The following is a 27,880-nucleotide window of genomic DNA, read 5'->3' as shown; positions in this document are numbered from 1 at the left end:
CCATCCATCCATCCATCCATCCATCCATCCATCCATCCATCCATCCATCCATCCATCCGTCCATCCATCCATCCATCCATCCATCCATCCATCCATCCATCCGCCCGTCCGTCCGTCCGTCCGTCCGTCCATCCGTCCGTCCGTCCGTCCATCCATCCATCCGTCCATCCATCCATCCGTCCACCCGTCCGTCCGTCCGTCCGTCCATCCATCCATCCATCCGTCCATCCGTCCGTCCGTCCGTCCGTCCGTCCGTCCGTCCGTCCGTCCGTCCGTCCGTCCGTCCGTTCGTCCGTCCATCCATCCATCCGTCCATCCGTCCGTCCATCCGTCCGTCCAAAAGATGCAAGATGTTATAAACTAGACGGCGGTACGTGTAGTTGTTTATGAAAGATGCGAGGTGTTATAAAATAGGAATGATGCCACATATGGCGCGTGTCATCGTTCGATATAGTGCGGCGACGTACGCTAGGGGGAGCGTTGCAATAAAATCGAGTGGGCAAAATGTACGGAGGATTCATGGTTTACCAGTTTTACCTCCAGAGCTTCGCCCACTCATCATCATTCACTTCGTGGATATGGCGGCATTTTTTTTTCTTCGCCGAGCGTTGATGTGACATCATTATTCCTCATTGAACAATATTTGAGTGTGCCGACAAGAAATTCAATAGTGGTCTCACTCTAAGCGCAATATACTACCTGCAAACATGACCCACAAAGACATCTAAGCATCCTATAAGAGACCGCAAACTATCACAGTAATCTATGTCACGCTTGAATTCTAGTTCCATCTTTTTGTACTTATGCACGTTTAAAAATATGTTTACTTTTCCTTTTTACAGCGCATGGCTTGTCTATAAAAAGTTACAAAATTCTATACCTGTAACAGTTCTCGGCAATCAAGCCGCAATAGTATTAGAGTCTGTCGCGCTTTATAAGCAGTTCTTCGCATAATAACTCACATGCCTCACATTCGTAGCTCACATTCCTCGCATAGCATCTTTTGATCACATGTATTGGTACGCAACAACTCGCATGCCACTCATCTTTTACGTTCGATGTACACCCGTCCAGTGATACCCACACTGACGACGTTCTTCCTTTCACAGTTGATGCGTAGATATACATGCAGGTGCGTTCAGAACCTATTCAACAAACTGCGGTATGTTGTTTTCGTTTTGTGCTTTTATCTGAGTGCTCCACGCGCCTGCGTGGGGTTGTGAGATTGCTCGAAAAAGGTCTCTTTGTTTGTACCATTCAGGTGCATACATTTAAATATTGAATAAAGTGCTGCGCTCCTGATACAGTATTTCATCTGGTACTGTGCTTGTGCAAGCAACTACATGTTTTTTTTTGTTAGGCTCAGGTGCAGTCACATGCTCACAATGTTCTTTTGATGCTTCGTTTCAGCTCAGTAGCAGTGAACCGTACAATCTTTTGACGATGTCGTCTTGGGTGGCTTTGCGTGTAGTCCGATTCGTTTAGATACTACCGAACTGTGTGAGTGCGAAGGTGCTTCAGTGGGCCAAAATTTTGACGTGTAGAGCACTTCACGTAAAAGTAAAAAAAACCACACAAACAAAAAAGAGATATATTATTATTATTATTATTATTATTATTAGTACTATATTTATTTATACTGTAAACCCCGTGATTGGGGTCATTACAGGGAGGGTGTCACAAAGTACATAATGCTCGCAGAAAAAAAGGAAAATTCAAAAGCACATATAAATACGAGATGAATAACCAACAATAAAAAAATAAAAAAACAAACACAGTGACTACACACATAAAAATCAACGAATAGATGTTGACAACATAATTTAGCACGCATCGCCACAAAGAAAACCATTCAATGCATTTTCCAAATTCACTGATGTTGTTTGTTGCACAACCGCATTGGGTAAACTATTCCACATATCTATTGGGTCTGAGAAAAAGGAGTGGCGGAAAGCATTCGTGCGTGTGAAATAAGGTTGAATTGCTCTACTATTAAGACGATCACATATGTGGCATGGATCATGTGCAGACACTATTTTGTTCGGTCCTGGCCCGAGTAATGTAATCATTCAGCACTGTACTAAACGAGAGCATTCCACCCACTAAAAAGGGCAAGTGGATCCAAACTGAATGATCGCATAAGTCCACACAGCTTCAGTCAGCAGGATGACAATTTACGTGTGATGAGGCCATTCTGTTTTGCAATATCTTGCATGTCGCAAAGGCAAGAGCACGGTAAAATATGGCAAGAGCACGGTAGAATAACCTACTAGTCGCGTACTCTGATTATTGCGGTGCAGGACCTAATAAATCTTGTTGTAGTACTAGTTGGTAAATTATGATATCGTAACTACATAAGCGCGACTTAATGATCCCGCGAAACGCTCGCTCACTCGCTCACGCTTCCACTTAGGAACCACGCACATCGCCTACGAGTAGTGTCTGCTTCTTGACTAGAAGCATGTGTCCTTGTGCAAGTGTTCTGAGGGATCGTCAAGTTGCGCTCAATGAATGACAACATGATGATGCTTCGTTTACTGATAATTTCTCATGTAATTTATGTCTGGAGCTGCTGTAGTCGAATCAGTAATGTTTGCTTTTCAGTCATCCCGCTCCTTTACGTGGCCGGTATTCTACAGTACCCCGCCTTCAAGTACGTACATTTGTGCCTGTTGGCTCTTGTCGAAGATGTAGAAAAGCGCCCGCCTGTGAAACTTATCACTTTGTCTTGGGATAAGCTTTTCGTGACAACTGGATCTTACTAATGTAGGGAACGAACAGACAGTAATGTCAGAGAAAATATGAGGGATGTTATAAGGGTAATTGTAATGTAAACGGAAGTAAGAAAAGTGGATGAAAGGATAACTTGCTACAGGCAGGATATTTTTCTGTTCGAGACAAAGAGACTTTGCAGTAAGTTAAGCATGTTTGAAAACACAGTCATGTACAAGGCCTCTAATTACGCTTTAGATGTGTGGTGTTTCATGGGGTATGCAATTGACGCTAACGAAAAAAAGCTGATACGTTACCTAAAACAAATTTTTTTGCTTTCAGAGAAACCTACGTAACTATGTCTCTAGTGGATGCCTTGAAAGCAATCATGACACATTTGTTTGAACAACGTAAGTATTGAGCGTAAAATGCAAAGGGGTAAACGAAAAAAATTGGGAAAAGAAGGCTTAGTCATTACATCCTCTTACGCTTGATATGTAGATACAGGTGATTGCAGATATGTAGAACCGAAATTGAAACAACGTACTCCACCATTCAAAACGAAAAAAAATGGGAGAACGCATGAGCTTGGCTTTTTTCTCGCACCTTTTCCTTTCTTCGTTACCTCGTTCTCTTTCCTTGATTATCTTCCTATCCCTTCTCTTAATATCTCTTTCTTTCTCCATTTCTTCGAATTTCAAGCTTTACTTTCCCCGTTCCTTCTTTCCCTTCTCCTAAGCCCCACTTGCCCTTCCCACCCCCTCGATATACTTTACCACACAACGCTTTGTGATGCTATGTTGTCGTGGCTGAGTAGCCGAGTGGTTATGATGCTAGCACTCGAGTCGTGGGTACGAGAATTCACATTAGGCCTCAGGAAGAAGTTTTCAGCCCGAAGAATTTCTTGGTTTCGTTCTCCCCTTTCTTTTTTTATTTTTATCTCTCTCTAGTCGCTCTATCGGCCGTTAAAGTTATTAGAATTATGTACCGGAAAAATCAGTGTACCTGTTCTGTGAGGTAAGCACAAGATGGAGATAAACATGAAGACGGAGAAGAAGAAAATGTGCCGATTTCTAATGATGATGGTTTCTTCACAGTCCTCAGAATTACGCTCTCCCGAAACAGCCCTGCTACTGAAAGTGTACGGTTCAACGCTCTCTAACTAGAAAAAGTCCTACTTGCTCTCTCACATCAACCCTGGTGATGTGTAATCACTATCACAGAGAAAAATATTCGGCCAAGTTTAGATTTTGACCCAATACCGTTTAGTCACACCCCAGCAAGGTCGAAAAACTCGAGATGGGAAGCAGCGGCAGATGGTGCCTCTGAGAACGGGATAAAATATTATCTGTGCCACAGGGCGAGGTTGCCATCGAAGTCCAAAGTTTCTGGCGATCCTCTAGGTGGGGTTGTACTCACACCTCCCCCCCCCCCTTGTCTTTCGACTAATCTTTCAGCTACAAAAGTATATAATTTCGCTCTGTCTTCTCGTTTTAGTGAAGAAGCCTTTCATAATATCAACACCGCAGTAACAATGCACTCTGACCTCGAGAACGTGCCTTAGAAACAGCAAACATGCTGATTGAAATTAAAGGGGTATGTCTCCTCGACGTAGGTGCACAAGTGGATCATGACGTCGTAGGTTTTCATGGATTTTCTGGCATATTCTATTGTCGGTAAATATGAATTATTTGCCGTTGGCCATAGGGGAGCCAGAGGCGGAAGATAGCAAGTTAAAAGGCACACAAAAACAAATCTTTCATACCACACTGATATTCTGCTACGATAGTTTCAACTGGAAAATAAAACAGAGCGACGGTATGCATTATTTTATAAAACTCTTACTGGCATATTTAACGACAATGCAGTGTAAATATATTTTTGTGAACCTAAGCCCATTTATTGCGCTACGCAAATTACCCTTTAAAATGACATGCTTGTAGAGCGTTCATCGTGTTAACGGGGCTAAATTACTTACATTACATAAAAATACGTGACCACACAGAAGTTTAAGTGTTCGAGAATTTCGCTGGCAAATAAAAACACTACCATTGGCCATTTACTTTCGTTCTAATGATCAATTCAAGGTCATACTACTGAAGAATTTAGCGCTTTGATAAAATGATTCACTACAGTTTATAGTTTATTTTAATTGCACGACCTTGAAACAGTGGCACGTTCATAGGATCATTGATTACTGTAAGGTAACTTATTACTTTATTTGGAAGATCTTTGAGGGAATAAACTTGGTTGGTGGGTAGAAAAGCTGAAAAGAAAGTCTGTGTAGCGTTCTTCATCAATAAGTTCTGGCACATTTCCCCAGGGGCAAACGACTCAGCAAAAATTCGCCGTGGAGTGCCAATATTGAACTACGTCACGCAAAATGCTACAGCTCTCGAAGAGGAGCTTCGTACCCACTTGAACCTCACGAAGACGAAACCATCCAAGGTGGGATAATGGTAATGGGATGGTGCATGAATATACCTCTCAATGCGCAGAAAAAGCGCTCAAACCTTGAAAAAAAAAGAAGTGAATAGAACGCTGTAGAAGGTACCACGCAATCATCGAACTGTAAGAAGGCATTTTTCTACATGACGCATATTTTCGCACGCATTATTTTAACGCTTCAGCCATAGGATTAGTCAGCGTCTAGATTGACTGATTCATATGTGGGGTTGAACATCCCAAAATTACCATATGGTTATGAGAGATGCTGTAGTAGAGGGCTCCCAAAATTTCGAGCGCCTTGGGATCTTTAAGGCCTACACCATTTTCGCTTCCACAGAAATCGCAGCCGCCGCAGCCATGATTCAATCCCGTGACCTCCGGGTCAGCAACCGAATGGCTTAGCCGCCAAAACACCACGGTGGTGCGGCCTTTGTCAGGACATGCGTAGCGTAATAAAAACACAGTTTTCTACGCAACACATTGCGGGTCTCAAACGCGTCTGAAAACGTAACCGTAATAAAAAACAACCACAACATTAAGTTTTTCATTCATCGAGGGGACTCCATTGGCACTACTGAGTATGAACCTCAATCAGTTACTGGCAAAATTAGCGTGCTAAAAAAGTGAAACAGAAAAGAATGTACAGGTATTGTTTTCACGCATAGTGAAGCAAAAAAAAACATAAACTCAAACAGTAAGAAGCAGGTTTAGCCTTGGCAAATAAAAAAATATTACACGTCCTGAAAAAATTAACTAAGGTGACAACGAAAAATACATTTTGTCGAGAAATGAGTATAAGCAGCCACCATATAACAATTATACAAGCAATTTCTTCTAAAGTTGGAGTGGTCATTAAGTAAAAATTCCGAGTAAAGAAAACAGTAGTCATTAGTTATTAATATTCAACAGTTAGATCCGTTAAATATTCATGACTCTGAGTATTATAAGCGTGCTCACAAAGCTTCTTGTTCTTGCTACATCAAGCATGCATATGAAAGACAAATGACACTTTCATCAAGCACCATTAAAACAAATCAGCAACAGAGCAAATCAGCCATCAGCAACTGCAGCGTGGGAGCCACATGTTGCCATATGTTGTCTTCAGTTTCCTGGCAAGAGAACATAAGGAGAAACTGCCACACACCGTCATCGCAAACTTCTAGCGAGCGTGGAATTGAGCTTTGCAGAGCAGTTCTATCAGCAATGTTTCTGTCGTGCGTGGTGGGTCACAGAACTTCCTCAGGCAGTGCACCTCTGAAATTGCACGGTAAATTCATGGCGTGACAGGTGAGCTGAAGAGGGACCATCAACGTTTGTTCGACATGCGGCGATGTGGCAGTAACACACGTAGTAAGTTTAAAGCTGCAGACTTAAAAGTGATCGTAGAAGCCAAATCGCCTGAAACTCGTCCGATTACGATTTATGGCGAGAAGCAAAGCTGTCTATAGACTGCTGTAAGTGCGAGGCAAGCAACACCTCTAAATTCAACCGTGCGTCTGCTAGACTTAAGTTAGGCAATATCATCATCGCAACGTTAAGACACACACGAAGAAACTCACCCAGGTGAAAGTTATCAGATTGTGCACTGCGCCAAACGCAGAATTGTAATACCGTAGCGTAGTAAATGGTGTGGCGTTATCGGATGGGATAAAAGCTGTTAACCATTCACAGACTAATTAAAACTAACAAAAGCTTCTATTGAACATGACTTTTTCTCCTTGCCTTGTCCGTTAAAAGGAACACAGATGGATCTGGGCGGATATTCTGGCTACCAGGTGGTTCTTCGATATCCTTGGGATGGTGAGTGCTTAACTTTGTTGACTCTAAAGGGAAAAATTGATACCAAATAGTAGCTTACTGTAGTCTGATGAGTTCGCCGTATAACACACAGTGAAAAGGAGAGAAAATTTTCTGCGCATAAAAGAGATTGATTAAGTGATAGTACAGTGTTTTTTGGGCGAAGTTCCGTGGGACTAGGCTTGTCCAGCGTCCATCAATGTAGCGACGTGCACACTCGTATCACAACGCCGGCTACACATATGCAAAAAAAAGTACACGCCGTTCGTCTGCTTCTTTGTTCTTCCGTGCATGTGTTCGCCCATCCGCATGTGTGTTCTTTCGTATACGTATACAGGCAGCACTGACAGGCTGAGAACAGGAAACACATTGGACTACACATAAAAAGCGCATCTTACAACTGAGTTTATTGAAACGAAAAACCGAAAAGGACAGAAGAGGGAAAAAGGTGACATATACAGAAGAAGGCACTGTAGGCAAACCACGCTGAACGGTAGGCAAAGCGCGCTGTATAAATGCAAACCGGCAAACCACAGTGTAACAGCCCTGCGTTTACCTACAATATGTTCGAACTAGTCCTTACTCAAGCTCTTCCGTCCGTTCGCGCCTATGTTCATTCATTTATTTATCATGTGTATTATTTGGTGACAAAGCACTGCATGGGCCGATTTTTCAATCCAGAACCTGGCCCGGCCCAAAAACGTCATGCACCGGCCCACCCGAGCGCAGCCCAGTGTTTTTTATACGGCTCGCACCCAGCTCGGGCCCTAAAGGTATTGGCCAAGCCCAGCCCGGCACGTTTCAGCCAGTAATGCCTTGAAAATAAACGTGACACTTTCCACTCTTCAGTTATTGTGGAGCAGTTCACGGGATGGAATCCCGGCTGCAGCAGCTGCATTTCCGATGGAGGCGGAAATGTTGTAGACCCGTGTGCTCAGATTTTGGTGAGCGTTGAAGAACCACAGGTGGTCAAAACTTCCCGAGCCCTCCACTACGGCGTCTTCTATACTCATAGGACGGTTTTGGGACGTTAAACCCTACATATCAATCAATCAATCAATCAATCAATCAATCAATCAATCAATCAATCAATCAATCAATCAATTGGTTATTGTGAAGGTACCTTTCTAACACAAAATATTGCAGTAACCGTTTCGGAACTTACTTCAGTGTCACGACTTCTGGTGTTATATGTGTACTTTGGGCTAATTACTCCCGTAACAGTAATAGTAGTTGTAGTGCAAAACCTTATTATGTACATAATTAGGCTACAACTCCAGTGCCTCGAGGAATATTCAGGGTGGGGAGCTTAGTCTGTCCGGCAGGGTGGTGCCCCTATTCTAAGGCCCCACTGGCACGAGCCATCCGCCCCGCTCTGTGGATCAGTCGCAGCTGATCCATAAGGGCGGGGCTATGCAGCAGTGCCTCCCATTTTTTTATATACCATTGATGTGTTCTTCGTCATGCTCTGCACACTTCCACGTCATATGAAAGAGCGTTGGGGTGGCTCCACATCGCGGGCTTATGTCTCAGTACGCCGTGGGGTAGATCAAGTAAAGAGTGGCAGATTTGTGTAAGAGTTTCTCTGTATATATTAGCACTGTCACCTCCACCGCGCTGAGCTTGCTATGTAGACATGGATAGAGCTGCCTACTTTCCCCGTAGTACTTAAAAATTGTTGTAAGGCCCGCTATTGCATTATCTTGAGTGGCTCGGTGATTTGTAAAGCCTCGAGCCACCTCGTCCGCATGCAGGTTTCCTGTCACGCCCTCGTGCCCCGGTGCCCGATTGACAGTATGTACGTATTTCAATGTGGGGTCCTATCCTGTCCGAACCAACATCCGAAGTGCCTGTGCTCCAATTTTGCCCTTTAAATAGTTTCTGCAAGCTTCTTGGTAATCGTTATGATTGGTAATGGAGCGTTGCACGTCCATTTTTATTTTATTGCGAGTGTTATGGCGACCTCTTCTGTTTGCGTTGTCGGGGCCTGGTCTATTGAAGTGCAGGCTGCAATGTTCCCTCTACGGTCGGTGACTACACTCACTGCTCTCCTTACAAGGCGCGGCGTCAGTGAATCTAGCCAGGTTAAAAATCTTGTCATTTTGTTAATGTATTTCTGATGTTGCACAGAGGTTACGAGGTCGATGACATTATCGATAGAAGAGCAGCCTCTTCGAAAACCAGCCATGGCCTCTGGGTATATATTATAGCGTTCAAGGTACCACTCTAGGCGTGTCAGAACCATTCTTTCGAATATTTTCCCACGCAGCTGGATAGTGAAATGGGTCGATATGATGCCAGATCAAGCGGCGACTTCCCAGGTTGGAGGATTGGTACCAAGTGGCTGGATTTCCACCTTGCTGGAACGACACCATCGTTCCATGACTGGTTGTAGCATGTTCCGACACGTGAAAGGTGCATACGACCACGTAACGCACGATGCCATCGTAGATGTCTTGACTAACATCGGAATAGGTGGAGAAATATTTCGATGGATTTGGAGCTACCTACAGAGGAGATCCTTCTTTGTGCTTATTGCGGAAGGCTGCACCGTTGATCATTACACCGCTCGTGGCGTTCCACAAGACGGGGTTCTCAGCCCTACGCTGTTTAACCTTACGATCATTGGCCTTGTACAAAATCTACCTCGATCAGTCAATCTCTCTACATACGCTGATGATATGTGTATCTGGGCTTCAGCAGTGTCATATGTGTATCTGGGCTTCAGCAGTGTACGCGCACGGCTCCAGAAAGCAGCGAGAATAACGTTGACGTACCTTCATGCTTGAGGCCTCACAATTTCCACCGAGAAGTGCGCCTTAGACCCTTTTAACCGCAAGCCCATGATATATTATCCGGTTTCCATCGACAACGTGAACCTTCCGTATACGAGACGTCACCGATTCCTGGGCGTCATTATCGATAGAGATCTCTCGTGGAGCGCTCCCATCTCGCACTTGAAGAGGCTCAGCTTTATAACACACGTGATGAGATTTCTCGCTGGTGAAACGTGGGGCACATCAGTGTCATCTATGCTTCAGCTGTACAGAGCGCTCTTCTTGGGATATTTCCGGTATAGCACGCCCGTGCTTTCAAACGCCGGAAAAACTAACACCAGGGTCCTGCTAAAAATTCAAGGCCAAGTCCTCCGCACATGCTTGGGGCTACCTCGGTGCGCTAATACATTAGCAACAATGGGTATTGCTAAACACCATCCGATCACGACATATATAACTGTCGACACACTCCGGACACATATCCGTCTGTAAGGAAAGGACACAAAAGCACTGTGTGCTAGGTACGATTTGTGGAAAAAAAGACTTAAAGACGCCGAGGAACGTCAAACCAAAACTGAAGAAGACGAGCGCAGGGCAGGTGGCACGAAGGCGACAAGAGAGAATGAAAAAGAAGAGGAGAAGAAGAAGGAACGTGCGGAAAAGAGAGCTCGAGGGTTGAGGCCACGAAGGCAGAGAAAGCGGTGCGCCGCTCGAGAGGACGAGTTCCTGGCAGCGTTCCTAAGCCAGACGTGGGACCCGCACGTGTGGGCGAGGTCGAGCTCCGGTGTGTCTGTTCGAGGTCAAGTCGGTCGGCCTGTACAAGGTCCAAGGACGGGGCCTGCTGAACGGCTCCTGCCTGGGTGCAGTGACTGGGAGCAGGTTCGTGGGCGAGGCCTACCGGGTGTGGTCCTCGTGAGCCGTGGCCTGATCTTGGACCTCAGGAGTTGCGACGCTGACTGCTGGGTTAGCCGCGACGTCCGACTCAACGGCGCTGCACACGGTAGCGCATCCGTGTGCCATCAGCCATTCCAGCCGTGCCACCTTTGCCCTCGCGCACGTCGACGACCGCATCATGTCGGGACGACGGGGACCCGGTTTCTTCTTACGAACCGAGAACTATACGAGCAGGACACTGAGTCTGCGTAGCCGCGTACTCTGCGCAGATTAATGGTGGTCTGACTCTCGTGCATGTTGCGTGATGCTTGGCGTATAGGGTTGGATATATATAGTTTTATTTCCTCCTGCCACTTCCTTCTCTATTGTACAATATAAAGCTTCTTTTGTTCGCTTAAATTGCTCATGTTAATCCTTTCTCGTCCGCTATAAACAAACATAGAGACGAACGTCCTCAACCATAACACTGTGACATATCCAGAGTGTCTAACCACCACCTTGCTAGCTTGCCACTAGAAAGACCAAAGGCAGCATTTTCCAAAGTTGTTGCAGCTAACCAGAATTCCATCTCGTGAAGATTCTCGCCTGCAACTATACCACTGGTTGCAGGCGAGTGGCACACGAAAAGACCCACTGTGTACCTTGAAGTGCCGGGAATATCTAAAAAGGCAAGCCTGTCGTCTGCAGCCCTCAAGCAGATTTTACTGGACCTTTTGCATTTGTCGTATGCTAATCGAATTCATGTTTACATGGATGGTTTAGTCTCTGGAAGTTCAACAGGTGCCTTTGTCATACAATCTCGATCAATAACCATCAAATTCAAGACATCACACGTCACGACATCTACGGGATCCAAGGTCGCCGCTCTTCAAGCCGCTGTGGAGTTTGTTACGCAAGAATCCCCTAGTAGATAGGCCATTTTCTGCGACTCCAAGGCAGCCATTCATTGCGTGCGAAGTCTACGACGTGGAAACTACCACCAGATGGTGCATCGTAATAATGAAATTTGTCATCGCGCCACTGATCAAGGACACGACATTGTTTTTCGATGGTTGCCCAGCCATTGTGGAATCAGTGGTAACCACCTCGCCGACGACGCTGCCCGATGTGCCCACGATGGAGCCCACACTGTTAGTGCCCTTGTCAAGAGTTGACGCAGCTAGAGAACTTTGTCACATCGTGCATAATACCACGCTTGCGCACTGGAACTCTCCACTTGACTCCAATCATCATCCTAAGAATCTTAAGTCATCACTCCAGAAACAACTGCCATCCAAGATGGCAGTTGTTTCTGGATGTGGCGCTACAATGCTGTGCCGGCTGTGGACTGGGGTAGCGTTTACTAGGTCATTCAGCCATCGCATTGGCATAGCAGATTCATCCATGTGTGAAAGCTGCAACTGTATAGAGACTATTGAACACCTCTTGTGCCACTGTGCCCAATTTGATGAAGGTCGCCGACCCTCCAGTGTGCCTTGGATAGACTCGATGACCGTCTATTTAATGAAGCAAAGATCTTAGGAGCCTGGTCGCGCAGCACATCAGCACAGAAAGCCACATGAGCCCTCCTCAGATACTTGACAGCAACTTCATTGAGGGAGCGCCTGTGAAACTCGGTATTGTGTGTGTGATGTGACATGTGTCTATCCTTCTCTCTTTTTTCTACTCCCCTCTCCTCCTCCCCATATGTAGGGTAGCAAACTGGACGCATAGGCTAGTTAGCCTCGCTACCTTTCCTACATTTCTTCTCTCTCTCTCTCTTGTTAATGTAGCCAGCCCTTGCCTTTTTTCTCCAAGCATGCAGAGTGGAATCCATGTTGCTTGGTATTGGCGATGCGGTGTACCATTCTTAAGTTCACTCGGGACCTCTTCAGTTTCTCTGCCTTCCTGTATTAATGTATCGCGCCCTAGTTTTCTTAGGACTGTTCTGCCAGTTGGCGCCCAGAGAAGGCGATTTTCTCGCGCTAGTAGCTGGGCCTCGGATAATTATTCAATTCTGTTATGAAAACCAAGCACCTGTAGCTTATGTTTGAAGTAATCCGCGGTAATTTTAGGGCTGTTTTGTGGGCCAATCTGATGATTTGGTTTGCTTTTTCTCTCTCTGTTCATAATGTGATATGAAAGTGAGTATGTAGCGCAACTGATGGCGAGGCTTTTCAACACTCTTAGGGTAGCTTGTTCTTTCGTGCCTTTACGATTGTTTGTTAGTTGCGAGATAATGCGTGAGATCAGCTGTACCAATGTTTTGAGTTGATTTAGTGTGTGCAGACATTTCTGACTATCTTGAAGCTACATTTCTAGTATTCGTACGGTATAATTTCTTGGAATGATATTTCCTCAAAGCCTGACTTCCTGCTTCAGAATCGGGTCTATGCTCTGTGCTTTTCTCTTCGTGAAGCCAATGAGCTCTGACTTTTCGGCTGAGCACTGAAGATCCCGTATCCTTGCGTACTTTTCTATGGTGCTTGCTGCCTGTTGTAACCTATCTTCGTTCTCTGCTAATCTTCCTGCGGTTGTCTATAATGTGATATCGGCTGCATATATCGCATGTTGCTCACCGGCAATATATTTGTGTTTTCCATCAAAGCCTGTCACGGCGATGTTTAAATGTTTCAGTAAAATGACCACTTCTTGGGGCGTTTCTTTGTTTGGAGGTCGAATGATGTGGGCTTCGTTATCTCCCATCTTGATTTTTCAGTCCTGTGACCAAGAAAAATTTTCATGTATTCGAACACTTGTTCTCCACAGTTAACTTTGTCCAGACCTTCTAGTATTGCTTTGTAACTGATGTTATCAAAGGCTCTTTTCATCTCAACTGCCATAATGACGTTTTCCCACACCTTAGGTATCTCCAATAATGCTTGTTTTTTTAAATGTAGTAGAACAACTTGCGCTGAAAGGTGTGGGCAAAAGCCAAACATGGTGTCGGGCATGAGATTGTTGTTATCGAGATGACTGACGAGCCTGGTGTTGACCATTTTTGAAAGATTTTTCTAAGCAGGAAGTGAGTGAGATAGGTCTCATGTTCTCAATGGCAAGTTTTTTTTTTTTGGTTTAGGCACCATGACTACAATCGTATGATGTAGAACAGTTTCGGCAAGCCAATGTTCGTTTATGTATTTTATGAGAGCTTCAACGGATTCGTCATTTAGGTTCCTGATCGTAACACTGGTGATTTTAACTGCACCCGCGGCTGTGTTCTTGTTACTAAATATGGCTGCTTTTGTCTGAGTGTCCGTAAAAGGCTTGTATGAATGAGGGTGCGGCGATCCTTCATACTTTCTTTGATATGAAGGCGTCGGTTCATCTTCCCCGAAGCAATTTTATACATGGCTTGAGCAAGGTACTCTTTTGTACCAGGGTATAAGTGCAGCAATCTTTCGACGGATTTACTGCTTTCACTTTTTTCTTCGTGGGGTCTATCATGGCTTTCATTATGTCTTATGTTTTGGCCGTACTCAGCGTTCCGTTGTTGCGTGAATCACAGAAATTGTCCCAATCAGTTGCAGCTAGTGTATTGGCGTACTCTTCTGCGTGCGGCGTGATATCTCTAATTTTTTTAAATTGACGGTTACGTTTCTGTCTTTTCCATCTTTTCGTAAAGCTTCTACTTGCTTCCTAAAGATGTAGTAGGTGTGAGTATACCTGAGGGGCATTGCTTGATCGCGTTATTTCTTTACTGTACCTTTATTTTTGACGGCTTATTTCGTCACATCAATCACTCAAGTTTGCTATATCTGAGGCAGGCGATGTTTGTTACAATGATTTTCTGATCACGTGCACACTATTCATTTTGGCAGCGCCAATCAGTTTACGCATCTGGTCTGCGTGTATAGTGGTGCATACTATGTCACTGCCTAGATTTTTTAGTGTTCTGCCATTCCACCGCTTGACAATTTCTGCGCGTCGTTAGATCCGGAGTCATGTATCTGGAGTTACTGTCTTCTAGTCTTTTTGGCATTGCCGGATCAGTCAGGAGTGTCATACTCGTAGTTTATAATTGCTGTGCTATGTTTTTGCCTTTGAAATCCTGAGTTAGATATCCCCAGCTTGGGTCTTTTGCATTAAAGTCTCCCACCACTACGAGCGTGTTCTGCTTCGCCAGTTTGGCTGTATCTTCGAAAAGTTTGTCGAAGGTTATCTTTCTTTCTAGAGGTGAGCTATAAATGTTGAGGATGACAATACATTTCTTTTTCTTCTCTATATTGAATTTCTGTAATGATATCTGAGATTTTGATTCCTTCGATTGGTTTATGCTGTATTGCAGTTATTCATTTGTGGACTAATGTCGCTACTCTCCTTTCGCGGTTATTATTCACAACTTGACCATGAGTCTCGTATCTCTGCATGCTTGGCCTTATTACAACTTCTTGGACAGCTGTCACGCAAGTGGTTTTGGCTGCATGGCCACCAGCTGTGATAGCTGTTCTTTTTTCTGTCGGAATCCCTGGCAGTTCGACTGCCATATATCGCACTCTTCCGTGGTTTTTTTTTGTCGCTCACGATTTGTCAGTAGCTTCTCGTGTCATAATAAATAAGCTCGGCCTGTTGTATGCCTTATCTGATTTTTCTCTTATATGGCTACCATTGGTAGGCTTTCTCAACGTCTTCGTGAGCTCTATCTGTTGCGTTTAAATTTTTCTTTCCGACACGTCGAGTTTTCTGTCTACCGGGCCCATGACCTGTTGGAAGATGGAGGTAACTATTCCTTTTACGGCTTCTTTCACAATCGCTATCGTCACCACATTGTCACCATTTATTAATGATGCGCTTTGTTGCTGTTGCTGCTGCTGTTCTGCAAAGGAAGATTAAGTGGGTTTTTCTTATGGTTGTCAGTGCTGCCTTTGTTGGCTTTTAGTTTGCCAGTTTTTTCTTTCTAAATCCTTCAACCTTACACGAATAAACTATAGCCCTTGCTCGAGTCATGGAAGCTGTGTCTGTGTTGCTTGCGCTTGCTGTAGAGGAGGTTGCGAGGCTGCTGCTGCCCAGCTAATCCTGTATTTTTGGTGGTGGTGCTGCCGCTTTTGCTGGTGTTGTTGCTACTGTTGTGGCTTCTGCCGCTGCTTGTTGTTGCTGATGGTGGTGGTGCTGCTGCTGTTGCTGGTACAATTTGTCCTTGAGCTTCTTGTTCGTGGTCGTCTTGCTTTCTCCTCGCCGGTTGCCTTTTGGAGCTGGAGTGGTCCCGGCAAGTGTGTACGCGGCTGCTTCACATCTTCCAAGTTTTGCTTAATTTCTTCTTTGAGCGGGTGTTATGTCGTGCGAGTATCCGTTGGCCACTTGACGGGACCTTTCTCTTGTTCATGGGCAGCCGTGATCGGCGAGCCTCCCAGTGCTGCGGGCGTCGGGTCGGGACAAATGCGGCAGCCTCGCTTTATTGCACTTTGCGGCTTCGGATGCAAGATGGGGAAACATGAGACTTTGCACATTCGTGGCCTGCAGGACGTTCGACACTGCTTCTCCGAATGGCGAAGCGAAAGACCTCACCCTCTGACTTAGTGGAAGCATTAGTGCATGAGTGTTTGTGTTGTGTGTGCGTGTTTGTGTCAGCGTGCGCGTATGTGTGGTCGAACCTGTAGTCGAGAGAGTAGAGCGAAAAGGCTCGGGAAGACGCACAGACGGAGCGAGAACAGCGAACGAAGACGAGTCTGCGAATTATTCGTGACTTGAGTGGCTGTGCGTTGTGCGACGTGCGGTATTGAGCGGTTGTGCGCATTATATTGTAACCAAGTTTTAATAATTGAAGCAAGCTTCTTTTTTATATATTTTAACAGTGCGTGAGTTGTGTGTTGCGTCTTCTATTATCTTTTACCTTTTCAGGGCCATATCTGCAAAACCCTAATAATAATATATCTGCGAAACCCTAATATACACTCTACCATTGCCTGGTTTTCCTCTCTGGCTTTTGCTCCCGTCCACAAGTACACTAAACCAAGAAGTGTCACTTGCCACTTTCTCTTTTAGCCATAAATGTTTCTTGAACTCCGGCTAGACCCTTTGCCAGCCTGTACATTTATCAACGAATGCCCCAATACCACCCCCTTTTCTGCTGCCTTCTGTTCTATTATAATATTCCCACGCGTAGTCTGGATTGTTATGAGGTTGTTCCATGTTTTTGAAATGTGTTTATACAAAACCATATACCATCAGCCTCTGCTTTCTTAGCTGTTCTACTATCTCTTCCCACTTCAGCCTATTCCTGCCACCCTGCATGTTAATGTACCCTACGTCTGAATTGACTCAGCCCTCGTGGCTACGTTGATTTCTGTCCCGGACTCTACGTGTCTTGAATATTGGTGTCACTTTGGAATCGTATTTTTCTATACCACCTGTCAGAGAGTCCCTCTGGTTGTTTTCCTCGTTACTAACTATCCTGGACCTCAAAGAGCCCACTTGCCCCACCCCCCACCCCTCCCCAAATGAAAAGCTAGTGCGCGTACTGCAAGTCGCCAACCAACCACATGACCTAGCCTCTCACCGAAGTGAATTCTGTCTCGTTGAAAACCACCCCACCTATCCACCTCTCATTTTATTTCCATCACCCCAAAGCCTTTATCTCAACTCACCTGCCATCTTGGTCTGCGTTGACAACCACTCTTTGCAAGTTGCCATCCACGCATAGGTTCCTCCGGTATCGTGCATATTAGTACCTGTTCCTGAGGAGAAGTGGTGCGTATGTCATCGACCCTTTTCGCCAGTGAGGTCGCTATTCCTGCCCTATCTTTATTTAGGACATCCTTTAAACCGCCTGAAATCGTCACAAGTTTTCGTCTATCAGCTGTAGTTTTGAATTTTGCACTCGCTTGCCTCATGATTGCTTCCAGTTGGCGCCCTGGGAACGTCCCTACTACAACCCTTTTGTCATCTTCACCCTCTTTTTGATTGCTTCTGGATATCGAATTATATTCGAGTCCCTGGCGATTATCACGTGCTGTGACTTTTCAGCTGGAGAATCCTGCACCTGGGGGTTACTTGCACTTGTGAAACCGGCTGCTTTGTCACCTCGTAACCCCACCGCTACTTCGCTAAAGCTGGGTCTTGCGACCATAGAACCGGCTGAACATCTTTTTCCCGAACTTGCTTGCTCTTTCTTCTCCGCCGTTCTGATTGCCAGTGCCGTACTGTTCTCTCCGTCAGTCGCTCCTTTGTTCACCTTCGCTAGTGCCTTTTCGGTGGACCTCAACTCTTCTCCAATAGCCCTCTTTTTTTCTTGCTCTGTCACCAACGAAGTCTCCAACTTGGTGATTCTCATCAGCAGTTCACTCTGAGCAACATTTCCTCCATTTTTTTCCCTCGACCTCACGTGGCCTGCATTTGGCGTCAGACTCCTGTCTATTCGCGTCTGCACTTGCGTCCATTTTCAAGTCCACCCCGCAACCTGAACATTTACAGCTTTTTCAACCATTTCTTTTTGACACAAGTTGTCCCTATGATTTCTCCCACTCGATAATGCCAAAACACGACGTACGACAAACCTTGCCCTACGAAAAAAGTAATGACTAAGCTCTACTACAATAATTGCATGTTCGGTATACGCGCATCTCCCCCACGGGCTGGCAAGAGAAAAAAACACAAACAAACAAAACCCACTCCCACACGTAAACAAGTAAATACCTGGTGACTGACCCCCGAAACAGCCGTACATTGTAAGAAGTGCTACAAAGGTTCAAACTTCTGCCTTAATAATTATAAAAGCAAGCTTGAATGATTCAAAGCCACTTATCTGCGCAGTCGATCGGGAGCGCTAAAAAACACGCCCATCTACCGTGCCAGTCCGAACTGAACTGACCGCGTCCGATCCGCTCGACGTGACCTAGCATTTGCCGCCCGTAACACTTTTGCGAAGTTATTGCAAGGTAATATGTAATATATTTGTAGTCATAGCTGGCTCTTTTGATACGCAGTGCAAACCACACAATTGTATTTTTGCATTTCAAGAACCCACTACAAAATCCACTACCCACTACTACCTACATGAAGTGGGGAAATGGCAGACACATAGTTTGAGACTACATAAATTGCATGCGAGCCGTGGCAGTCGAGCAAAAAGTAACACGTCTTCTGCAAACATAATCTATTATGACAATTTTTGTGCAACATACTCATAGATGAAAAGAGACAGACACCACAGTCATAAAATTATTATGCCATGCAATAAATAGCCACTGCATATCCACGGAGAGAATGACGATGAGGGGGCGAAGCGTCCATGTGTTCGTCCATGCGTTCATTGGTCTGTCCGTCCGTGTATCTATTCTCCCGTTCATCCATCAGTCCTCGCGTCCGTCCAGGCGTACGTCCGCACATCTATCTGTCCGTCTGTTCGTGCGTGCGTGTGTCTGTACGTGCATCCGTCCGTGCGCCCGTCTGTGCACCCCTTTGTGCGTCTGTGCAACCACCCGTCCGTGAAACCGTTCGTTCAACCATCCGTGCGTCCATCCGCGCAACCATCCATGCGTCCTTGCGTGCGTGCGTGTGCTGTTGGTCTGCCTGTCTGCTCGTCCGTGATTCCGTCAGCGCATTCGTTCATCTGTCCGTCTGTCCATACGTCTCGTTCATCCATCTTATGGCACAGAGTTATGATGGACTAACGCCATCTAAGAAATCAGTCAGGAAACTGTGATGAGACAGCGCCATCTATTATACTGTTCTGGAAGATTTCCTGGTTACAGCTGGCGCCAAACAAGGTTAGAGTAAGCGGAGCTTCGCCCCTTAGAAACATGCTCAGGCTACTACTGTGAGGGGTACACGAGGCTGGGCGGCATTGCAAAAGTTGACTCCTCAGCTGTCTGCAAGGTATACTGTGTTTTCGAGCTCGAAACGAGAAGGTTATTTTCTCTACCCTTATTTCCCAGTAGCCGCCACCCCAGTTCAATAGGAAGCAGAAGCAACGCATGGTTGCACTGTGACTCTGGATAGGCAGAGTCATTTTCGCTAAAATGTAGAAATCGGTCATGTATATCGCGCATTTTCCCTTCCCATGAATGCGCTGCCGTTCGCTCACGTGCTCGTGCAGAGAGCACACGCTGCGTCTGAGTCACCTCACAATGTACCGCCTGTGGTGCGGCTTCATAAAAAATGGCAGCATGTCCACGGAGTGAATGATGAATAGAGGGGCGAAGCATCCGTCCGTTCATTCGTTCTTGCTTCGTCCATCCATGCGTGCGTCTGTGTGGCCGCACGTGCGTCCATCCACCCGTCCGTGCGTGCGTCTGTTAGTGCGTCCGCACGTTCATCTTTGCGTCCGTCCCTGCTTTTGTCCGTGCATCAGCTCCTGCGTCCGTCCATGCGTCCATCTGTCCGTGCAGCCATCCTTGCGTCTGTCCATGAATCTTTCTGTGTGTCCGTTCGTCCACCTATTCAACACTTCAAGTACCACCGTCTCGCATCTTTTCATCATATATTCCTCACATAGATGCACCGCCATCCAGCGGACATTCCAAGGACTGAACTAGAGGAGGCACACGCACTCTTTCTTACAGCTTGCGCTTCGTGTCTACTTCCCACCTTCAAAAACCTCGAGTTCGTGGTATATACTAGTTCACTGAATTCATGGCACTGCGGCCCAACGCTCGCTAAACCTTTCAAAAACCTAGGAGGTTACGCCCTGCGAGTATAACGTAGCGACCCTTTCTTGTCTTCTGTGCGTTGTTGAACAATAAAAAATTCGCAGCGTGCGCGTTAACTAGAAGCCGAATTCTCCTGTCTCATTCCTCTTTATCAGCCATTGGCATGTGCACAGAGCACTATCTTTTATTGTTCAACAACGCACAGAAGAAATCTCTCACCGGCACCACCTTGAAGTTCAAACTGTTATACTTGTTACACACTACTACTACGGCTACGAGGGACGAACAAGTGCCTCCTTAAGAAGCTTCGCCCCTAAAATCTCTGAGCTGGACGAGCACTTCCGAGAAGCGAATCTAACAAAATGAGCAAAGCTCGTCAGTCAAGTTTATGATGGGGAGCAGAGGACGGGAGGCGAGAACGCCCGAGTCACTGCGAAGTGCATTTCTCAGGTCCTCGATGATAATGCTGTGTACAACGTGTGCCTCGAGGTAAGTATCATACGGCTGACATGAAGCCGCGTACTCTATCCATGTGTTGTGTTGACATATCTAGAAAGAAATATTTGTTGTTTTGATGTCGTACCTGGCAGTATCGTCCGTGTTCTGTCATGTGCATACGTTTCCGGCGTGCTAAATAAATAAATAAAAACTAAAATAATACGGGCTTTGCATATTTCGAATCATGTCTACCATGCCGGAGGAGCATGACCTGCGGATGTTGCCCCGAAGCAGCAAGCTGAAGTTTAACCACAGCGAGTCAAGTGAAAGTTCTCGCCTTGTTTTTTTTCCAGCTATTGTACCATGCTTGCTCTATCTTTGACCAACGCGGCTGTGTTCGCCGGCTGGGACTTGCTGGGAAATAGATACAGCTTTGCACAAGGAGAGCGTTACTTGGTGTTGACTGCATTGTTGTGACAGCCCACAACACAACAATACTTCGGTCCTCGCCCACTCTTCCGTGGGGCCGCCTCTTTCATTGCAGAAAGGCAAATTCGCACAGCGAGCATCTCGTTTTAGTACGCCAAGCTGACGGCACGGCGCCTAAAAATATTGGGAGAACCCACGTACGTTGGGAATCGATGAAATGCGAAGCACGACTGAGGAAGGTTGATATGTGACTTTAAAGTCAGGACAACGTTACGAGGCGGAGGTCAATTACGCCGTACATTACTTCCATGTCATCATTATCACGTTTGGATGTGTCATTTAACTTTGTCATCTATTACCGTCACCTGATAACAAATTTGGTATATGGGGAACTAGTCAAATGGCCGCGAGCACGATATGAGCATTGTATGTAGTCACATTTCACATGACATTCATATATTGATTATCAATATCGAAAGTGTCATTTACCTTCGTCCTCTATTCACGTCATGCAATACAAAAATAGGTATATGTGGCAGTGGCATAAGAACCGCGAGCGTTTCATGAGCATGGCACGTAGTCACGTTGTTACATAACACGCATCCTATGATTATCATGTTTGCACCAGTCACATGCATTCGTCATCCATTCACCTCCCGTAATACCGAATTTCGTGTATGTGAAGCTAACGAAACGGCCACAAACGCATCATGAGTGTGGCATGTAGTCTTGTTGTTACATAACATGCATCTCATGATTATCATGTTTGCACCAGTCACATACCTTCGTCACCCATTGACGTCATGTAATATCGAATCTAGTATATGGGAAGCTAGCGAAACTACTGCGAGCGTACCATGAGCATGGCGTGTTGTCATGACTCATAACGTACATTACATGAATGTCATGATTTCCTCTATAGGGCCGGTCATTTATGTTCGCCATGCAATCATGTCATACCATACCTGTTTTGCAACATGTCATGTGAACAAAACCACCGCAAGAGCTGCAGGACCATGAAATGTAGATGATGACATTCATGACATACATATAATGATAGCCATGTTATGACTAGTCAATTATGCTCGTCATACAGTCATGTTATGGCATACTGAATTTGGTATTGATACCAATAAGGAAACGGCCAGGCGAGCGAAAATCGTAGGCTTCTAGATAGATAGATAGATAGATAGATAGATAAGTGGATAGATAGGCATATATATGGATAGATGGATAGTAGATAGAGATAGATAGATAGATAGATAGATAGATAAATAGATAGATAGATATGCTCAAAGTCGCCAAAGTTCGCTCAGAAACGCTTCACATTTAAAAGTTTCCCGAACCCAACAAAACGGATTGCGCGCGGGTTGCACGCACTCCAGTTTTGGCGAAACACAATGACTCACCTCTGACCTCTTCCGCGTGTCTCCTCAATTTTTCTCTATAATCTGTCAAAGCGATCTATAGCCCATAGCAAGCGTGCCACCGTCTTCATTGAATGGGCTAGTCTCATTAGTGCGTGGGTCGTTCCTTTCTCTGTAGTAGTAGTAGTAGGAGTAGTAGTAGTGATAATAGTGGTAGTAAACGTAGTAGTGGTAGTAATAGTACTAGTAGTAGTATGTAGCCACCTATAGTTTTTGAATAGCTCGATAGATAGCGTTGTGAGTATATGCCCTTGGAAGAAATATCTCTAGATGGCGTTATTAGTTTTCGTATAGTTGAGGATTTCGTATAGTTAACGGACAGACAGAGAATGAAACAGACAGACAGACAGACGGACGGACAGACAGACAGATAAACAGACAGACAGACAGACAGACAGACAGACGGACGGACGGACGGACGGACGGACGGACGGACGGACGGACGGATGGGTGATTTCATATAGTTGACGGGTAGATAGACGAACAACCAGACAGACGGACACGAACGCTTGGCACCCACGCATCATTGTTCACTTTGTGGATAGACTGTGATTTTTCCCTGAAGATTCCTATCGCGTCATCATCTGGTGACAGCCTTCGATCTTTTAAAATGTTATGTTTTAGGGGACACGCGCCTTATTGCGGCACCCGTTCGTCCCTCGTAGTAGTAGTAGTAGTAGTAGTAGTGTGTAACCGGTCTTATATTTTGACCTCCAAGGTGGTGCCGGTGAGAGATTTCTTTTGTGCGTTGTTAAACAATAAAAAATTCGCAGCGTGCGCGTTAACTAAAAGCCGAATTCTCCTGTTTCTGATTCCCACTTAGAAGCCATTGGCATGTACAGTGAGCACTATCTGACAAGGAAGGGTTGCTACGTTATACTCGCTGGGTGTAATCTTTTTAGTTTTAGAAAGAGTTAGCGAGCGTTGAACCGCAGTGCCATGAATACAGTAAACTAGTATACACCATGAACTCGAGGTGGTTAAAGGTGGGAAGTAGATACGAAGCGCAGCCCCGCCGCGGTGGTCTAGTGGCTAAGGTACTCGGCTGCTGACCCGCAGGGCGCGGGTTCGAATCCCGACTGCGGCGGCTGCATTTCCGATGGAGGCGGAAATGTTGTAGGCCCGTGTGCTCAGATTTGGGTGCACGTTAAAGAACCCCAGGTGGTCGAAATTTCCGGAGCCCTCCACTACGGCGTCTCTCATAATCATATAGTGGTTTTGGGACGTTAAACCCCACATATCAATCAATCAATCAATCAGATACGAAGCGCAAGCAGTAAGAAAGTAAAAGCTGAATTCTCCTGTCTCTCATTTCGCATTAGCAGCCATTGGCATGTACATTGAGCACAATCTGACAGAAAAAGGTTGCTTTGTTATACTCGCTGGGCTTAACCTCCTTGGTTTTAGAAAGGGTTAGCGAGCGTTGGGCCACAGTGCCATGAGTACAGTGAACTAGTATATACCATGAACTCGAGGTGGTTAAAGGTGGGTTGTAGACACGAAGTGCAAGCCACAAGGACGTGGCTTGCACTTCGAGAGGTGGCACAAGGCTTGTGCCACCTTTCGTTTAGTCCTTGAAATGTCCGCCGGATCGCGGTGCTTCCATATGGGGAATATAAGATGAAGAGATGCGAGATCGTGGTACTTGGAGTGTTGATTAGATGAACGAATGGACACACAGACCGATGTATGGATGGACGCATGAACGGACGCAGGGGCGGATGCATGGACGAACGAAGGGATGGACACACGAACAGACGTAGGCACGGATGGGCGGATGGACCCATGGACGGTCACACAGACGGACGCATGGACGGACGGAAGCAAGAACGAATGGACGGACGAATGCTTCGCCCCACTCTCCTTCATTCTTTTCATGGATGTGCTGCCATTTTTTTCGCCTTGTTTGGTTCGGTGGTCTCAGTCTGTCACATCTGTTTCTAAAGGGCCACTCACCAGGCCCCATACCGCATTTTAGTTAGACGGTTGAAGTTGTTGGGTGTCCGATGAGGAACATTTTGCCACAAAATTGTTTCGAATCGGTTCATCACGAGCGGAAAAAGCAAGTTTTTCAAAGCAGCACGAAACGAGGATGAGAGGAGGCGAGCTCAAAACCCTTGCCACTCCTCCGCGCAGCCTTCGCAAGTCGAATCTTTTCCAACCCTCTCCAGCATCCGACCATGAGGTGACGTGCGCATGACGTGCCCAAAAAGTCCAACCCCGGAACACGCGAGCAGCGTTGCTTTGTTGACCAGCCTTACTTTGTGGTTTTCTGCCTGGTTTTGCGGGATGGTTTGCAAACGCTGGCTTACACGTGGTAGAGTAGAAGAGCACATTGAGTGCGCGAATGCGTAGGAGCGTTCCACAGTGGTCGTCTGCTCAATGCGCTGACCACGGGAATACGAACGCATGCGAAACGCTGGCACATTAGCCCCGCATCTCGTAGCATTCAACGAGAAAAAATGGAAGAAAAACACGCACAATTTTTTATTGCGTCTCATTATTTTTTTTTTCAAGTTTGATTATTCTCCTAAAGCAACAAATAGATAAACTACCCATGTTGTGCTCCCATGTCACGTGGTATACTGTTGACAACGTCAGAGCAGAGCCGTCTACGTAGAGGACCAACGTCATTGCATTGCCGTGTACGTAGGCCCATTCATACGCCCCGTCATGCCCTCATTCTCTAGGCGTGTGCCGGCAGAAGGGAGGGGGCGGCAGCATTCATCTTGAAACTTGACCCGTTTCCGCGGCGCGTAGCGTTTCAAATTTGGGCAGACGTAATCTTGAACGCCTCGTCTACGCATTGTGCTTGTCAGCTCAAAATTGTCAAACCTGGTGAGTGGCCCTTTAAGACAGGTTGTTAGTCGTTTTGTGTTTCTGCGAGACACAAGAGGCCCGTTTTACTTGCATTTAGTTGCTGAAGCTTGGAAGTGTTCTACCTTCATTCGTTGTCACATCGGACTATGCGCATGGGGCGCTTTATGGTTATGAAGTCGTCGTTGCATGCAATTTTTCATCGACACGTTTTTCCAGTGAGTATCTAACGGGAGTAAAATGAAAAAGGTTGTATAGAGACCTTCTCAACAATGTTCTACCGGTACCACTTTGCAGGAGTTTGTATTCTGCTGGGCGTGGCCAACATTTACTGGCCGAAGTTGAAAAAATGGGTGTATCGTCCAGTTCAAAATCATTTCTTAAGCTCCATACTAGGACTCTGGAAGTTAAAACGTGAGAGCAAGATAGGGGACTGTTTGTACCGAGGGGAACGCACTGTTTTCTCTGTCTTAAACTTGAAACCATCGAACACGTTTTCCTGCATTGTTGGGAAGGGGTGTTTTTTCTGGGCAATCTGCAGGAAACTACACTCTATAAAAATATCGAGTAAAAAGGGCGTCTTTTTGTCCCACAACAATAATCGTCATCAGGCTTGCATGAGCTTCCTTTCTTGAAAACTCGGCGCTGGCCACTTTCCTATCGCGAATGCAACGTAACCCTTATAATGGGCTTGTCGATCGCGGCCGGAATGTACCGGGCGCGGGGCGATAGCGCAAGGAGGGAACGCAATATAGATGTCAAATATTGTTGTGGGAAAAAAGGCACCCTTTTTACTCGCTCTTTTTTTCAGAGTGTACCAAAAAAGATTTACCGGTTGATGCCTACGGAATCAGGTTTTTACCAGTGAATGAACAAGACGACGGAGCACCTCTTTATGTTTCCCGACGTTCACAGTATTTGGAAAAAGTACATAACATTCAGCCTTGCTGACATCAATACACTGCGCATTCATGAATTTTTCCGCCAAACGATCACGAAGTTTACAGAAGAGTGTAAAATTGAAGACCGAATTGCAGAGTGACTCGAACATCTTGAGCCAATTCTTCATCATCGTCTTCAGCCTGATTACGTCTACTGCAGGACAAAAGCCTCTCCCATGGTCCGCCAGTCAACCTGGTCCTATGCTTGCTGCTGCCAATTTATACCCTCAAACTTGTTAATGTCATCTGCCCGCCTAACCTTCTGTCTCCCCCTAACCCGTTTGCCTTCTGTGGAAATCCAGTTAGATACCCTTAATGACCAGCGGCTATCCTGTCTACGCGCTACAAGCCCGGCCCATGTCCATTTCCTCTTCTTGATTTCAACTATGATATCCTTAACCCCCGTATGTTCCCTAATTTACTCTGCTCTCTTCTTGTTTCTTAAGGTTACACTTACCGTTTTTCTTTCCATTGCACGCTGCGTCGTCCTCAATTTAAGCTCAACCCTCTTTGTAAGTCTCCATGTTTTTGCTCCGTAGCTAAGTACCGGCAAGATACAGCTGTTATATACCTTCCTCTTGAGGGATAGTGACAATCTACCTGTCATAATTTCAGAGTGCTTGCCAAATGTGCTCCACACCTTTCTTATTCTTCTGGTTACTTCGATCTCGTGGTTTGGCTCCGCGGTTATTACCTGCCCTAAGTAGACATAGTCTTTTACAACTTGAAGTGCACTATTACCTATCTCGAAGCACTGCTCTTTTCCGAGGTTGTTGTACATTACTTTCGTTTTCTGCAGATTAATTTTGAGACACACCTTTCTGGCCTCCTTGTCTAAATCCGTAATCATGAGTTGCAATTCTTCCCCTGAGTTACTCAGATATGCATTGTCATCGGCGAAAGGCAGGTTACTAAAGTACTCACCGTTAACTCGTATCCCCAATTGCTCCCATTCTAGGCTTCTGAAAACATCCTGTAAGCACGTGGTAAATAGCATTGGGGAGATCGTGTCCCCCCTCCTTACACCCTTCTTGATTGGTATTCTGTTGCTTTCTTTATGAAGCACTATAATAGCAGTTGATCCCCTGCGGATTACTGCCAGGATGTTTATATATACTTCATCGACGGCCTAATCACGAAGTGCTACATGACTGCTGATATTTCTACTGAATCAAACGCTTTCTCGTAATCTATGAAGGCTATGTATAGTGGTTGATTATATTCTGAGCATTTCTTATTACCTGATTGATAGTATGAATGTGGTCGATTGTTCGAAATCCTGCTTGTTCCTTTGGTTGATTGAATTCTAATGTTTTCTTTACTCTGTTAGCAATTACCTTTGTAAATAGCTTGTATAATACACGGGGCAAGCTGATCGGCCTGTAATTTTTCAAGTCCTTGTCGTCTCCTTTCTTATGTATTAAGATGATGTTAGCATTCTTCCAGGACTCTGGTACTCTTCCCGTCAGGAGACACCTCGTAAACAGGGTGGCTAGTTTTTCTATAACAATATGTCCTCCAACCTTAAGCAGATCTGATGTTACCTGATCCTCGCGAGCAGCTTTGCCTTTTCGCTTGCTTGCTTGCTTGTTCCTTTTTTTGTGGTTCTCACCCTCTAAGGGGGATTGGCCAAG

The 27,880-nt window shown here is 45.6% G+C and overlaps 1 protein-coding gene across 1 annotated transcript in view; it reads left to right on the top strand.

Moving 5' to 3' along the window:
• The window catches only part of LOC142764755 (uncharacterized), an 81,112-nt gene that overhangs the window by 12,158 nt on the left and 41,074 nt on the right, over positions 1–27,880 (top strand). Inside the window, exons 4-7 of the mRNA XM_075865278.1 lie at positions 2,605–2,653; positions 3,055–3,122; positions 5,036–5,160; positions 6,898–6,960. Coding sequence (XP_075721393.1) covers positions 2,605–2,653; positions 3,055–3,122; positions 5,036–5,160; positions 6,898–6,960 — 305 coding nt within the window. The remainder of the gene's footprint in view (positions 1–2,604; positions 2,654–3,054; positions 3,123–5,035; positions 5,161–6,897; positions 6,961–27,880) is intronic.

This window comes from Rhipicephalus microplus, chromosome 6 (genome assembly GCF_043290135.1).
Source record: "Rhipicephalus microplus isolate Deutch F79 chromosome 6, USDA_Rmic, whole genome shotgun sequence".
Lineage (NCBI taxonomy): Eukaryota > Metazoa > Arthropoda > Arachnida > Ixodida > Ixodidae > Rhipicephalus > Rhipicephalus microplus.
Note: the sequence above shows the minus strand (reverse complement) of the source record. Positions and strands in the feature narration are given on the sequence as shown.